General features: G+C 41.9%; 1 protein-coding gene across 1 annotated transcript; it reads left to right on the top strand.

Annotated features, from left to right (window-relative positions):
- Positions 1-208: 208 nt before the first annotated feature.
- fgf24 (fibroblast growth factor 24) lies at positions 209-10,621 on the top strand. Its single transcript, XM_076105235.1, has 5 exons — positions 209-240; positions 427-463; positions 5,435-5,612; positions 8,537-8,643; positions 10,280-10,621. The coding sequence occupies exons 1-5, from the start codon at positions 209-211 to the stop codon at positions 10,556-10,558; spliced, it is 633 nt and encodes a 210-aa protein (XP_075961350.1). The 3' UTR covers positions 10,559-10,621.
- The last annotated feature ends 5,250 nt before the right edge of the window (positions 10,622-15,871 follow it).

The raw sequence follows: 15,871 nt of genomic DNA, 5'->3' as shown, positions 1-15,871 counted from the left end.
CAAGGAAACACCTAATGTTGCGCTCCGTGACTCTGCTGCTGCTCTCCAGTGATCTATCCTTACGCTGGGATTCAATCTCCTACTTACCCCCGGAGTTGTGTGCGTAAAGGACGCGCGGGGGAGCGAAAGCGAGAGAGAGGGGGGCGATTTCGCCAACCTTTCCTGGGGCTCTAAATCTGTGGAAGCAGGTGTATTTCTGCGAGTCAAGATGTCTGTGCTGCCTTCGAGGTTCATATACCTGTAAGTGTTCCGCATCTCCGTTTGCCTTTCGCACATTAAACCATGCATTCTTACCAATAGAAGTCGCCAAAAAGCTTCGTATTTGCGCGTTGCTTTCATCCAGGTAGGCTGCGTTTATTCTTCATGTAATTGCCTGTGTGATTCACTCCCCTCCTCTGCCTTCTCTCTCTTTCTCCCTCCACATAGGTGTTTACATTTTCTGGTACTCTATTTCCAGCTACAGGTATGTTTACTCCCTCGATCAACTCAATTTGTCTGTCTGTCTGTCTGTCTGTCTGTGTGTGTGTGTGTGTGTGTGTGTGTGTGTGTGTGTGTGCGCGTCTGTTTGCATGTGACTGTGCAGCTTTCTCTGATTTATTTGTTTAATACTGATGATGGGTTTAGGTAATTTTCAATGTGGTCCCTACAAACTCAAATGACTTGCTTACATTAAATCCATATTCATTAATATTAATTAGGATCTAGTAATCGGCCTATCATTTTAGGAAAGCATGTGCTGTGCAAAAAAAATCGCTAAAATCAAAAAGGACATTCCGAAAAAAAGGGGGGATGACAATAAATGGACAGAGGAGATGTGAGCCATTATAGAGATACATAATGAAAAAAGTACCACAAATGTGAGAAAGAAAGTAACCAAAGTCAGTATTGAGCACTGTAATTCATATTATAGCAGCAACTTCACGAGATACAAATGCAGTTCTCGAAGTATATTCCCTATAAAATGACTAATGCAAAAAATAATACAAACTGCAGTTATAAAGAAATATCTTAGGGAATAAGGCACTGAGGAAACTCCTATCGGATGCTTGTGTTGCACCTAGGCTAATCAAAAAATATCCCCAATCAGTTTGTTACTATCTATCTGGCAGATATGAATTAAAACCAGTTGTTTTTAATCTGGAGTTCAAGTAGCAGTTTCGGTGTTTTACAACAGAATAGTGTAATAAATGTTTAGATCCCTGGGGTTAAAAGTTGTTCTCTCAACAGATGGGCTCGTTTGGCGCTCGTTGCCTCGGTTTTTATTAGTCGCGTCTCACTTTGAACAGTAATGATTTGCAGGCATCCACTCACCTAATTGCGCGCTGTGATTCAGATAAGATGCAGAGAGCACGCTCCTTCACTCATAAAGCTATCCGATCACTTTATTGCTATATGACGTGTCTGATCGTAATGTCCCACGTGCTGTTATGTTTTTATATTTTCCTCTCAGTGTTGCTACGATCTTGAATATTAAAACAGCATTGACTGATTAAAAAAGAAAAAGAGCAGGTTAGGTTTTCATCTCTCTTCCACTTCGGGACGCATTTTCATCCACATATAGTAACATGCTGGTAGTTTTTATGTAATTATATCTTTAACAGATTACAAAAAAAGATAAAAACATTTTGACATTTGACCTTGTTTGATGGAAAGTCTGTTTGTAGACTATATAAAATACATTTTATTGGTTGCACCATTCTGATATTTTACTTCTTCAGAGCTGCTTGGATCACCTTGTCCTGGTCGGGTAGCCAGTTTGTATCTCAGTAACAAAATAACAGGTCTAAATCCTGAAGTAAATTTTCTGACCGAGAACTTTTTTTTATAATAATTTCTCAGAGACAAAATATAAAAACCTGAAACCTCCCCAAAACTAGAAAACTGCAAAGTTATATGTGCTCTGATTATTCCAACAGAGCTGGCACAAACAAAGCCATAGTGTCGACTGACCACTCCTCACATGTAAGACAGGATCAACTTCATGCAGAATGTGGCCCAACAGACGTATGAGGTGCACCGATGACTGACGTTTTCTGTTTGTTAATATGTGATATGCATGTTTATTTGTTTATTGTGGCTTAGAGAAAAATTCAGATTAGATAAAGGCATTTATCGAACAAAGGAAATGCATCGTAGCTCTCTTGAGTGCTACCAGGATAATGATCAAGCTGAAGATATGCAGTAATAGCACTTTACTGCCCTCTTTTCTCATCGCCTCTCCGTGTTGTTGGCCCACTCTGCTTCTCAGCGCCGCTACGCACGGCTAATGGCTCCTACGTGTCATGCTGTGGTTGTGATTTTCATGAGGAAAGACAACAGAAGCAACCACAGTTGGAAGTACACTTTGAATGCACTGCCAGCATGTGAATGTGTGTCTCTCCCTAGTTGTGTGTGTGTGTGTGTGTGTGTGTGTGTGTGTGTGTGTGACCCTGTCTGTGTGTGTCAAGCAGATAGCAAGGTGTATCTTAGATGGATGCGACAACTCAGCTTCCTGGGTGAAGATGAGTGCCAGACTTTTGAAGTTTCAACCATATCCGTTTTCATGCTGTGTCTTTGAAGAAAGGAGACAGCGTGATAAAAAAACAAAACTGTTGTCGCTAGCGTTCACCCCGGCCATGTGCTTAGGCTTGCCTTTCCCTTGATGCAAAATGCAACTGTCTACCAAACACACCTTTATGTTTGTTTAGAGATGGGGAGATTTGGGATAAATCCCTCAGCAGCCCGGTTAGGCCAAGTTATGTTGTGTGTTCAGGTTTTTTTTTTTTTTGTTCCTTTTCTTGCTCGTCAGCTTTGAGGTTCATTTTGAAAGAAAGTTGACAAATGCTGATGTTCGGCTTTTGAAATGGACGCATCATTTTCAACACATTTGTGTGCAGTTCTGGATGAGCACTTTGCTGTTGCATGAATGTTTAATTTTAAACCGGCATGTAGTGGTAATCCAGCGTCTTTCCTTTTTTTTTTGTAGTATCTTTGGTTCCAAGCGCTCTAGTCGTGCTCTGTGAAGGCCGGTAATAACTTGTCAGTCATACGTTTAGAGCCTTTTTCTTTGGATGAAAAGTGCTGTAGGTGCTGCTTTTGTCTTTGTTTGTTCAGCCGTTGTGGCTGCTGCTGCTGCTGCCGCTCATGCTAACTGCTCAGCTTTTAAATGCATCATTTTCTGGATCTTCCCATGGGAGCATTTAATAGACGCTAAATGTTTTAGAGCATCAAATGTGAAAGCTTCCGTGAGTCTCTGGAGCAGAAGTTTAAAAGGTTTAACCAAGAACATCTCTTTAATTTCAATATACAGTAAATGCAGTCTGGCACATTTTGTCTATGTGCATTTATTGACGGGGCGGGGCGGCTGTGTCTCAGGGGTAAGAGTGGGTTCGATCCCCGGCTTCTCCTGTCCACATGTTGAACCTTTAGCGAGACACTGAACCCCGAGTTACAGCGTTCCACTGCTCCTAAAAGCTGAGGATGGGTTAAATGCAGAGGTCAAATTTAATGTATGTGACGATAAAAATACAGTTTAAGTTACCTGTGAGGTAACACAGATGTGCATTGTTCTGAACACTGGTGTGTTGAAATGACAAATCCTTGAATTGAACAGGTTGCATTGGGTTAACAGTTCCCTGGTCTGATGTTAATGTGCCTCAGTGAAACTGTAAATCTCCTGGTTGAGGCCTGGTTGTCCTGGTCTGAGTTTATAGGATTAAGGACCTGGTTGAGGGCGACTATAGGTATAAGGTGATCTTTTTAGGGCTCCACAAAGTACTGATCTTGATTTTTATTTTTATTTATTTTTTACTGTAGCCCAAAAAAACATGTTTGAGGACAATGTAACATCATGGTTGTCAAGGCTGAGTATTTTCATGCAGGTTGTGTTGCATGTTGGAATACTTCCTTAGAATAAAGGAGGAATTAGAGTGACCTAATTGGGGTTAAATAATGAGCCAATAGAGCAACAACTCATTTTGATACTTTTATTTTAAGGAGAAGCTTACTGGCCATAAAAAAAAAAAAACGAATAAAAATCCTATTGCGTGATATAAAGTCATCATAGTTCTTAGGTTTTGATGCCTTGCAGTCAATATTACTGAGTTACATCAGTAGGTTATGCATTTCGATATCCAGCCTCTCATTTTCCACACCGCCTGAAGCCAAAAGTAACATTATGGGCGTGTTTCCTAAATGTCAAGATACAGAAGCTGTGTCCCAGTTCGGGGGGCTGGATCCTCCGAGGGCCACATTTCTAGACCGAATACGTCATGATGAGCCAACAAGTCCTTCCGCCCAGAAATGCTGCCGATGTCTCACAATCTATTGGGCATTTGAGAGGAAAAATCCTTGAGATGACGTTAGAAGTTGACGTCCAAACTATTGCTGGTGGGGCGCGGCGTAGCTCCAACATGAAGGACTCATCTTCGTGGACATTGTTCTTCTAAGGATTATTGTATGGCACATCTCTCTTAGTTTAAGGATTTGTTCTTCCAAAGCCACAGTTTCCCATCATGTTTGCTACATGTCATTAATTCACTGAAGTTAGAATAACAAGGACTCTGGGTATGTAATGTGTATATAATTAGCCACCTGAGAACAGTCACATAAAAAGCCATTACTGTGCAATTACCACACCATACAGCTGGGGAAATGGGATCTTGGCGTGAACTGAGATTCCAGGGCTTCTGAAAGTATACGTTTCCTCTCGCACTTCCACGTGTCGGGTGACATGGTTGCTCTCCTGACGTGCCGTCGTCTTCTGCGATTTCCTCTATTTTCATGGTCAGGTCTACGGTGACTCGTAAACAGCCGGCGAGTGAATTCTGAAAGGTGGATTCGGACGATTTGATCAGAAGGTCCTCCAACAAGAGTGTTTTTGTGGTTCAAGGTGCCTCTTGCCACCTCTCAGTCTTGTCTTTCCGCCTGCTGCGTTTCCTAATTTATGGACCCTTCTTGGCCTGCAGGCAGATATTTGTTTGATGATAGTGCAACAGGTCTGGATGCTTCAGGTGTATAATTGCTAGTGGCTTGCTTGCTTGTGGAAATGGAGAAAAGGTTTCTCAATATCGCCGGGGGCACATAGTATACGGCTGTCTCAATGTGAAGCGACAGAAGGCTGCACTACAGGCTTTGCACTTGTTCTGGGGGTTACGGTGACTTCATTAACGCACCTTGTACGTAGTTATCAGCTTGTAAATGCAACGCATGTAAAATGTGCCAGTTAAAAGCGAGAAGAGAAAACACTAAAATGCAGCAGTCACAATTTCCCGGTTGGTATCTCGGTTTTGAGCCCTGGAGGCACAATGTTTTCTTGACACAGGGCCCATAAAAGCAACAGCACACATCACTATCAACACCTGTACCGTGACAATCTCTCACTGTCTTGTCTTTCCGTCTCTCTCTCTCTCTCTCTCTCTCTCTTTCTTTCCTCCTGTCTCACACCTCCGTGCAGGAATCCCAGCAGACCACTGCCGATTTCAGGTTTTACATCGAGAACCACACGAGGAACCCGGACGACCTGAGCCGCAAGCAGGTCCGGATCTACCAGCTCTACAGCAGAACCACGGGCAAACACGTCCAGATCTTGGGGAAGAAAGTCAACGCCAACGGAGATGATGGGGGCAAGTATGGTATGGGAGAACTCCTGTGCATCTCACCCGACACGTTAGCCAGTTTGTTATAAGAGGATGAGAAATCGCCGCCACCTTCCTGCCAGATGTTGGTGCTTCTTTAGATTTTCTTTCCCTCACTCCTCACTTTGGCTGTTTACTAACCATTGTGTGGAGGTTGTTTTCCATGCTCTGTGTTTGGCTTGGGCAAAGCGGATGGTGACTTTTGTAAGCCACCAAGTACTGGTTGGGGTGGCTGGAAACATTATGAAATTGCTGACCTTGCAATTGATGTTTACTGTAGCATCTGGGTATCCAGAGCAAGTCTATGTTTACCTCGATGGATTTGTAGGCCAACGGTGTGAATTTTTGACAGAATGACTAATATGGACCAAAACTGACTGGTTGGTTTGCCATGCTGCAAAATATTATATATATATATATATATATATATGTTTACTGTTTTCGGTTGTGAGCTTTTAAGGTCATGTAGGATGAAACTCTGTGGTTTTACTCAACTTCACTGTCTCTTAATTTATCTGTAAATGTGGGTGTTTTTCACTTCATATGCGCCCATATTTGGAAATGAAAATTGGTGAAGTCTCAACGGCATTGTCCTTGAACTTGAAAGGGCAAGAGAAAGTTAAATTTACGATGTTTCATTTCCTAAACCACACAGTGATCATTTTAAAGATTCCGTTTTATCTATTTTCAGCTATGCTCCTATCAACCTTACATATAACATCTCTGTGTGGCCTTGTTGACAATTTCAAATCAAAAACAACACGGCGGATGAGTAAATCGACAGTCAGTGAAGCGCTCTTTGATGCGGCGGCACAAACAACAGGACTTGTTTTGTGCTTTCCTGCAGGTATTTTGCTCACAACAGCTGACTCACGGCGGGTCTTGAATGCCTCTGAGTTAGTGTGTTCAGTCACAGATGCGCCGAGGCGAAGTTTCCTCACTGCTTGTTAGAGCTTGAGTGGAAGCAGATCCAATTTTTCCCATGAGGCCTTGCCAATTCTCCCCTCCGCCCCTCCTCCTCCTTCCCCCGTCCCGCGCCTCCTCCTCCTCTTCTTCCTCCTCCTCCTCCTCCTCCCAATCCAGCTGCAGTACCTGGCACCTGTGAACTCCTTTGCACTCTCTAATAACGCCCAGGAAGACACTCTGATCCACTCTCAGTCACTGCAGCTTCACGGCGGAGCGCAACAAACCACCACAAAAGAAATATATTGCTTGGATGTAGAGCTTTATGTCCGCTAAGTCCGTATCAGCACAGTCAAAGAGCGGGTGTTATCATTCTTCTTAGGTATTGGCGTAGCATATTCATTACTTTTAAGAGACTAGAACAATCCTTTTCCAGAACAATCTGTCGTAAATGATGCCTGTTGTCCACTCGGAGCAGACGGTGGGTCACTGCAAAGGCTTTTAAACTGATAAATGCTGCAACATGGAATTAAAGCAGGAGTTTCAGCTATTTTGACAGATGACCCCCATGCTGAGGTTAATAAAAGCCTGTGGCCCCTTTGTTGTTTATACCGCCCCGAGGAAGAAAACACTTCACTGGTTAAAAGATCACTGCAAGTGGTATTTAATGAATGCATTGATCAGATATTCAAACATTTCTGTCAGAATTCCTTCATTTTATATGCCAGCTATGGCTGCCAGCAGAGTCCCGAGCCTGAGAATTGTTTAAAGAAACACACAGTGTTAATATACAAAACATCACGGTGACCACTCACTGACTCCTGAAGATATTTGCTTGTGGATGCTGTTCAGATAAAATGAAATTACTCCATTTCTTTGTTATTTAACTTACAGTGGGGAGGAAAATGTTTTATCTGATGTTCTCGGTCGAGGCTTCATAGCTGAGGTTGAACTTTTGGGTCTCCGTGCAAAACCAGCAAAGAGTGAGAAGGCCAAAGTGTTGTCAAATGACTCCTGATTTGACTTGCAGAGCTGACGTATCTTTTTAAACATCATTCACTTTAATTTTCCCTTCGCAAGGACTCCAAAGGGTCCAGACTGGTCTGGATGTACAATCGGAAATCTCTCAAAACAAGAGAAAGAATAACTTCTAAAGTTTCACCTTTTTGAGACAGGTTTTCTTCTTCCCACTTTCCTCCCAAGGTTGGATTTTAGGGGGAGGGAGGAGGAGGGGGAGGGGGGGGTTACTTCTGCCCTCGAGCCCGTCCCGTCCCCTTCGCCTATTCTTCCTCTGCTCCCTTGAGCGCCACTGAATGGCCCTGTGTGTTAAACAAATGGATCATCTTAACTTTTTGATTGAGTGAGCACAGACTAAAGGGAACTTGAAACCTAATCCTGAGGGGCACATAACCGCTGCACAAATGTTTGGCAGATTTCTTTGCTGGTCGAGGGGCGAGCAGAGACAAAGGTGACCTCGCAGGGGTTAACATTTTGGAGGTGGGGAGGGGGGGATAAAAGAGCCGCCGGGATGCGTCTCGAGAGTGGATTACTGCTGTGTCAGGCTGAAGTGGCGGTGGCATTGTTGTTTTGGTTCATATATGGTATTGTGTAAAGAAAGTTATACACTTAATATACCTTAAAAACAGAACTATGTGCTCTGGAGTATAGATGTTATAGCCTCGAGTGTTTTCAGCTGTTCAAATAAATGATTTCCCGTAATGCTTGATGTGATTAAAGGCAATCTAACCTCTGGTACAACTAATATTGGGGGTTGACTGTTTTGTGGTGGTATATGAAGAAATATAGCAACTTAATAGTTAAATTAAACACAATCATTTTTATGTCCTCAATATGTGGGAACTCCAAAAAATTGAGTATTGAATAAAAGTACAGGACATTGTTGACCATTAGCGAGAAAAAGTATTGTGTCTAAATGTACGGGGGTCCTTATTGAAGCTCGCGGATGCGAGTGGAAAGACTTGCCCTTAACAGAGTCTTCTTTTCCTTCTCTATTCCAGCTCTCCTCGTGGTCGAGACGGAAACCTTCGGGAGCCACATTCGAATAAAAGGAAAAGAGAGCGAACATTACATTTGCATGAACGAGAAGGGCAAGATAGTCGGAAGGGTGAGTATCTTTTGGATTTCATTTTAGGAATATTATTTAAAAAAAAGTAAGCTCATTATTTTCACTGACAATAATAAAAGTTGCTCTTTCTAATATCAAAATGAATATTTTAATATTTTAAAGGGAGCTCTTAATCCCGGCTGTCTTGAACGCAGCCTCAGATCTGCTTTCTCCTGCTGTTTCTGTACACCCTAACAAAACCCCTTTGATAACTCGCAGCCCTTCTTCCATTACGTAATCGGCCTACTCCTTTGACACCCGATCAGTCAATTACGGACTGCAATCACCACAATGCATTGAGAGACTAATGGTCACTTAGGAGGAATGCCATTGCAATTATATCACTTAGTCACACCAGGTGGCCACAAAGCGCGGGATGACTGCATGCGACTCTGCGGACGGCCGCTCTCGATATGGAAAAGGAAGTCGATGTTTGAAAACGCTCACTGTGGAGGCACACGCGTCACCGTGTTGCATTTAATAACTCTGTCGGCATCGGAGGGGCTGCAGCAATTCACACACACACGTTTTCACTCTCTCATCAAGGTCGTCTGTTAGAAACATGCATTTTTTATGTTGTTTTAGTTGCTGGGGCTTTATTTGTTTAAAAGAATGGTCTTTGACTTCCTCCTTTAAACCACCAAAGGATTATTTTAACAATCGGACAAGACAACATTGAATTATTGATCGCTGGTGGTGTTCAGCTTCCTTAATAATAATAAATAAGTTGAACTGGAAATCAAAGACATTTTGGACAGATTTGATTAAACTAAGTGTCTTTTCACCCAAATTATGAATAAAAAAGATTTTCTATTTTATATGCAAATTGTTTATTTTTTATGGGTCCATCTTTTATTCTGAGATATTTACTGCCACCCTATTTTAAAAGTTCAAATTTGGTGTCAAAATCCACTAGATTTCCATCAGAATTTAACTACCAGCATGTTTTTGAAAGAAAAGCCAGATCTTTTTAATTGTTTGATGAATTTGTAGCTCAGTTACTTAAAAGCAATAGTTTGACATTTTGGGAGGTTCACTTTCTTGCTGAGAGTAAGATGAGAAGATCGATAGCACTCTTTTAGCATTCAGTTAACTATGAAGCCAGTCTTTATGCTAAGCTAAGCTAGTCGTCTCCTGGCTCTCGCTACATATTTAACATGCAGACATGGAACCTACAATGTCAAACTATTCTTTTACAACCACTACAACTATTGTAATGTGGTACCTGTGATACTTTAGTGAACGAGTGTGAAAAGGAGCAACCAGACAGGAAGTAGTTTCATATTACAGTAGTGCAGTAGAGAGTAAAGGTGTGCAGGTGAGGGCACTAGTCATGTTAAAGTGAAGACATCTAACCTTAGTTTAGTGTTAACTCATGAGAAGACCTTTTCTACTAAACAGTTTTTATTTTCAATCTAAATGTATCTGTTAGCTTACCTTTAAAAAACATGTTCTTAACACATAATTGTATTCTGTTTCACACTAAACCTGAAAATACAAAACTCAGACAGAAAAGCAAACCATCCTGAGCCCGAACACACTGATTAAATGGAGATGAGCCAGACTGTTAGCTGGAAAAGAGGTCACGCTGCTGTTACGAATGAATTAACGTCCTATTTCTTTTCCCTTCTCTCAGCCCGATGGAAGGAAGCAGGAGTGCGTCTTTGTCGAGGAATTCCTGGAGAACAACTACACGGCTCTCGTGTCGGCCAAGTACAAAGGATGGTACCTCGGCTTCAACAGGAAGGGGCGGCCCAAGAAAGGCTCGCGGACCACGCAGAGGCAACAGGAAGTCCACTTCATGAAGCGCCAGCCGAAGGGCAGGCCGGACCCGCTGGAGGAGTTTCGTTTCACCACAGTGACTAAGCGGACACGGAGGGCTCGACGATTAAAACCCAACTCCAAGAAGAACTGATGGGGACCAATGGGACAGCACTAATTATCCTCGGGGGAGGGGGAGAGGGGGACAAAACAAAATTAAACTGTAACTGAAAATCTCAAGCTTCTTGTCTTAAAAGAATCACCTTAAAGACTTCACTTCTGTAAAAGTAAGACGGACAAAAAGAACAAAACAAAAAAGTCAAAGATGTTTTATTTTTGTATTTCAGGATGACTGAATATTTCCTAACTCTTGGATTCTTCTGGGTTGATGTCATTGTGCTAACGTGTCCGTCATGTTATTTATACTGGATAAACTAAGGGACCTCTGAGAGAATTCCTGTCGCCGTCGTCCTCAGCGACGTTTGAACTGCAGGCTGAAGGCCTTACTTTCTTTTTGACAATGGGGGCTGAAGCGTGGAGCTGACGCGACGTTATAAAAATCAGCCAACTAGAGATTTATTGGAATACCTGTCGGTTTTTGTTTGTGTTGCCACCTGACAACGAGGATCCCATACTTTCCACTGGAACCAGACGCCATGGAGATGAAACGGACTGAGGTGGCAGTCGCAAGTGACACTGTGCTGCCGGGATAACTGTGTAGCTTTGAGTGCAATATTTTACAGGTCTCTCTCTTTCTCTTCCTCTCTCTCTCTTTTTTTTTCCATATGTCTCTCAGCTCCACTCGTGGCTCCGGGAATGCGTCGAAGCCTCCGAGTACTGTGTGTGATTTCCTTGACGTTTCCATGCAGCGTGTGATTCAGCTAAAAACACGACATGCTTTGACTAGTCGGGCACCAGCCGGGGCTTTAGTCTTGTTTAAACACCTAGAAAAAGAAAACAATACAAGCAAAAATATTACAGCTCATGTGATTCATAATTCAACAAAAGTCTTCCAGCTTCATCACATTTGGGAGACGGATGTTAATCCCTCTCGTGTCCCCTTGGATTTTGTGTTTTTTTTAAAAGCTCTTCCTCACGCCTGTTAAAGTCGCTCCAGAAAAGGATGCCTTGATCCTTCCGAGTGTGAGCTCGCTGATATTTCGGGGCGGGTGATGAAGACTTCCTCTACCTCCTTGTTCTTCTTTGTTTATCTTCACCTAGTCTGACTGTCTGTGTTCAGTTAATCTCAAGAACCTTTCAGTCGACTCGACGCTGAGCTGAACTGAGCTCTTCTGTTTTTTGTTTTTGTTTTTTTCTTTCTTCCAAAATCATCTTTTGACTGTGAGCTCATCTTCACTCCTTTCACTGTCACTGGATGAAAGTCTCAAAGATGCTTTTCTGGAGAAAGCTTATCCCTGTGCTTTTTTTCCAGATCAGTGATCCACAGACAGGAATGCTGTCGCTCTGACGACCCCTGATCACTTCATGAATCCACATTTTTGACAATTAAAGACTTCTCCCCAGAAACCCAGATGAGCAACTTGTCCAGGATTGTGGGAACATTTTCAACGACATGAGTTTGTGTCTGAATCGTAAAAGGGAAAAGTCTGTGCTTCAATCATTCCTTCTCTCACTGACGACCAACTCCAGCCTCTTTTCACCTGTAGTATGTATTCACCTGTCCGCTGGCAGGTTTTTGTATGAGTCGCTACTAACAACATGACACATTTATGATTTCTTTTTTTTTTTTTTTTTTAAACAAATGTAAGCAAAAATAATTTTATGACTATTATTAAGATATTTATTGCCTCCCTTTGTAAATAAAATGTGATGAGTTTTATTTGGCCTCTGTTAATAAAATGAGGACTATATTTTAAAAAGGAACTATTCTACGTCTTTATTGCACTGTGGAGTAAAGCGCCTTTATGTCCCTGTTCAGACCGGAATTCTTCTGACGTTGAATATCGTGCTGCCTAAAATAGCAATTCTGCAGGTAGCGATTGGTTGGACATAGAGTACATTCCCTTCTCTGCATACTGCCAAGGTATGCATTTATATATACAAACCCAAAGTGTGAGGACTGCTTTTAAGGTCAGGGGTTTGCAAATTGAGAAAGGCCTATTGCAACATCTCTGAAGGCTTTTTATATCCCTGCAAAAGGACAGCTTGTGCTGTTTTTAAACATCGATATTATTACATATTTATAAAAAGTATTTTTGGCAAAGAAAGTGAAACTTTGTTTTACTTCTCTTTTTTTTTTTAGATAAACATGTATGAATAAAATGGGATTAAATATTGCATCATTAACCACATCACTGCTGAATTGAGAAAAAAAATCACAACCCCCAAAAATAAGATTCATATTACTTGTTGAGATTCAAGAGGATGATCTGAGATGTACCCTCGCTGACCTTTTGAGCACTTAAAACAACTCACTTTCATGTACAAGATCCGTCCTCCAGACCCGTAAACACACAATATTTTAGACATTTTTCCATCTTTTAAAAAGTGCGAAAGGAATGTGGAGTAGCATGTCTTATAATGCTGTGTGCTGGAATGATGTTTACAGTAACCGTCAGACTGAAAGATGGCGGCTTTGAGGGAGAGAAAAAAAATACTTTTGTTTAAATTCCTTGCGATGCTATCAGCCCCCTCCACTCCGGTAGTTACCTCCAACGGACCCAGAAGTCCCCCGCTCCGTCATGGGATTTTGGACGTCTGGTCTGCTTTTAAAAGGTGGAAACATAGTGCTTGATGTGTGACCCAGTAATTCACCATTAACATAATGGATCAGCACGGACGGTCCTGCACGTCTGGGGAGGGGGAGCGGTGGGAGAAGTAGCTGAGATGACTGCAGGATGTCCAGGAATGTCCCTTCATCTTGTCATGATCTCTTTCAACTGTTTATCTCCTCTGTATAAGACATTTAATACATATTCTCACCCGTGTGCCATTTGTTGGAGCAAATCTTCCTTTCCTCTCAATTATTATTTTTTATTAATTGTGTCCTAGTCACAAGGTAATAAGGTAGAAATAATTACTTTTAGGACACTGTTTTCCATAAGAGTTGCTAAAGTTTTGTCTTGTGCATCACCGTCTACAGATATTTAGTGTTCTGAAATACTAGGAGGTAAAAATCGGCCTCCGTCGAGGAATTTAATCAATGCAACTTTCGAAACCCTCCAAATTCTATTTATGCGAGTGAGAAGCTTTTCTTTTTCTTTTTTCATCCACATACTTCAAACTTGACCAAGCACAGCCAAACTGCATCTGGGTATATTGACATTTAAACGAGCGCCGATGGTTTCCAACGTGTCCGCCGATTCGCAATAAGGAGACGACATTTTGCATAAGCCTCCCGCCAGGCTTTTCTCTGACTCAACCTTTGATCATTGGAGGCTAGATGGTCTTGGAACTGGACCAATAACTTCAAAATGAAACATAGGATTCCCTTTTTTGCAAAGACCAGCCCCTTTTCAGGAGGAGGTGGAATCGTTCATTGCCAAGTAGTTTATATTCTATTATTAGAAAATCTCAGCGTGCTCAAACTGTGCACAATGGATACAGTATGACAAGAAAGCAGCGTCAATGTAGAGAAAAACCTTGTGGTTCTGCGTAAGTTATACAAATTTCAGTGGAACGACCAAAAGTGGTTCTTTGGCCTCGAGATCAGCAACCACACACTTTACAATTAGCCCTGTCAACAGAAATGTGTTCTGTTTGAGACATGAAACAAGCTTTGTCTCTCTGAATATCACTGAAATTGTCCCTCAAGGTCAGTTAAAAAACAAACGTCCAACGCCAAACAAAACAGAAAACAGAGTTTGAGCTGTAATATACCTCGTGTCATTAAATGCAGTTTCACGTCACGTCATTTACTGTCAAAACAGGACCGCTGCTGCCGCCCTTCTAACTCGTGCTAAACGCTCAACCACAGTCGACTGGCCGCCTTTTATGACTGAGCATCACAGAGTGTTTCCCCTGTGGATCTCACAAAGTATTTCTGAACACATGGCTGAGTTGTGTTTTTACAGGATTACAAATGTGCTTACTGTACATACAGTTTCTGGAAAGCCAGACCTCTTCTGTGTTCTCCTCAGAACAACATGTGGCCGGCGTGTTATGAATATGGGTCAAAATAAAGGTGGGTAGGTTTAGTGTCTCAGCATTATTCCATTTAACTCAATGTTAGATTGTAGAGCCGACGGTTAAAGCCCCAATCAATAATGTGTTTGATCACATCAATAGAAAGTATAATCACCTCCATAATTGAAAAGTTTGACTTTGGCTTCACCGAGAATTTGCATCTGCACTGAAATTTCCTTGGATTTGATGCTTCCAATCTACTTATAATAAGTGCAGCGTTAGTTGTAGCAGCTGTGACAGCAAAGGGAAATTTGAAACTTCTGCAAACCTCTGACACAAAGACTGAATATTCATACTTCTTTATCTCAGAATGGGCAGTCACCCACTATGGCTGCACATACAAAGAAAAGACAAGCAGAACATTGAGGAAGCTCCATTCCACATTTAGTTTGGTTTCCAGATTTCTGATATATATCTATGTATATATATATAAAGTTATTTAAGGGACAGTTCAAATAAAAACAACTTAACAGCAATGTCTCTTTCCAGAAATTATGACCCGGTTATTGAAGATAATCCACAGAGCTTGTTGTAAGCAGTGTCACAAAGGAACTATTTTCTTTCTACCGAACTACACCCTCCAGCCTTATCACCGCCTAGAAGGCAACTACTCATGGAGGAGGGGTCCTGACATTAATGGCGTTGTGTGCTAGCTCAGTTATAGGTCAGTTATAGCTATCGGTGTTGAGTAAAGATGCATGTTGTCTTCGGCGGATGTAGTTTGGTAGAAAGAAAATAGTTCCTACATCTAACTGCTCACAACAATGTCTGTGGATTATCTCGAGTAACCGGGTCATGATTTGTGGAAAGAGACATTGCTGTTGAGGTTTTTTTTGGCGCTTTCAGCACCACAAGCCGATCTAGTTCCATTTGAGAAGGCAGGCAACTCAAACTAGACGTCTACATTGATAAAAAGCCCTATAGGTAAGATGAAAAAACATGGTGATCACATGGCACAAAAGATGGGGACAAAATCAAAAAAACTTTCCTCATCATTTTTCATTCTCACCTTTGAGTTATGACTTTTCCCTGCATCACTGTCCAGTCTGTAACGTTGCAGGAAGAAAAAGGGACACGCAGTGATGAACCACATGTAAACATGCATAACCACTTCATCACTCTCTCCCTCGTGTACACAAACACACCAGTCAGGCCTTGTCCCAGGCAGCATCAACAGATGCCAGGTGACACAGCTCATTAACTTCTCCTTTCTCCTATTCTTTTGGCTCCTCATTGTCTTGAGATATGAGATGAGCCTTTGTTGAGAGTTTTTGCCCCCTTTTCTCTCGGCCAGGCAGGGCCCATAATTAGTGCTTTGCGC

Source organism: Anarhichas minor, unplaced genomic scaffold (assembly GCF_050575085.1).
Source record: "Anarhichas minor isolate MPS153535 unplaced genomic scaffold, ASM5057508v1 ptg000031l, whole genome shotgun sequence".
NCBI classification, from domain to species: Eukaryota; Metazoa; Chordata; class Actinopteri; order Perciformes; family Anarhichadidae; genus Anarhichas; species Anarhichas minor.
The sequence above is the reverse complement of the archived record's forward strand: the minus strand, read 5'-3'. Positions and strand labels throughout refer to the sequence as shown.

Coding starts and splice junctions, on each gene's coding strand:
- fgf24 (XM_076105235.1), top strand. CDS start 209: ATGTCTGTGCTGCCTTCGAGGTTCATATACCT. Junction 241..426: donor CCTTCGAGGTTCATATACCT/GTAAGTGTTCCG, acceptor CCCTCCACATAG/GTGTTTACATTTTCTGGTAC. Junction 5,613..8,536: donor AGATGATGGGGGCAAGTATG/GTATGGGAGAAC, acceptor TCTCTATTCCAG/CTCTCCTCGTGGTCGAGACG.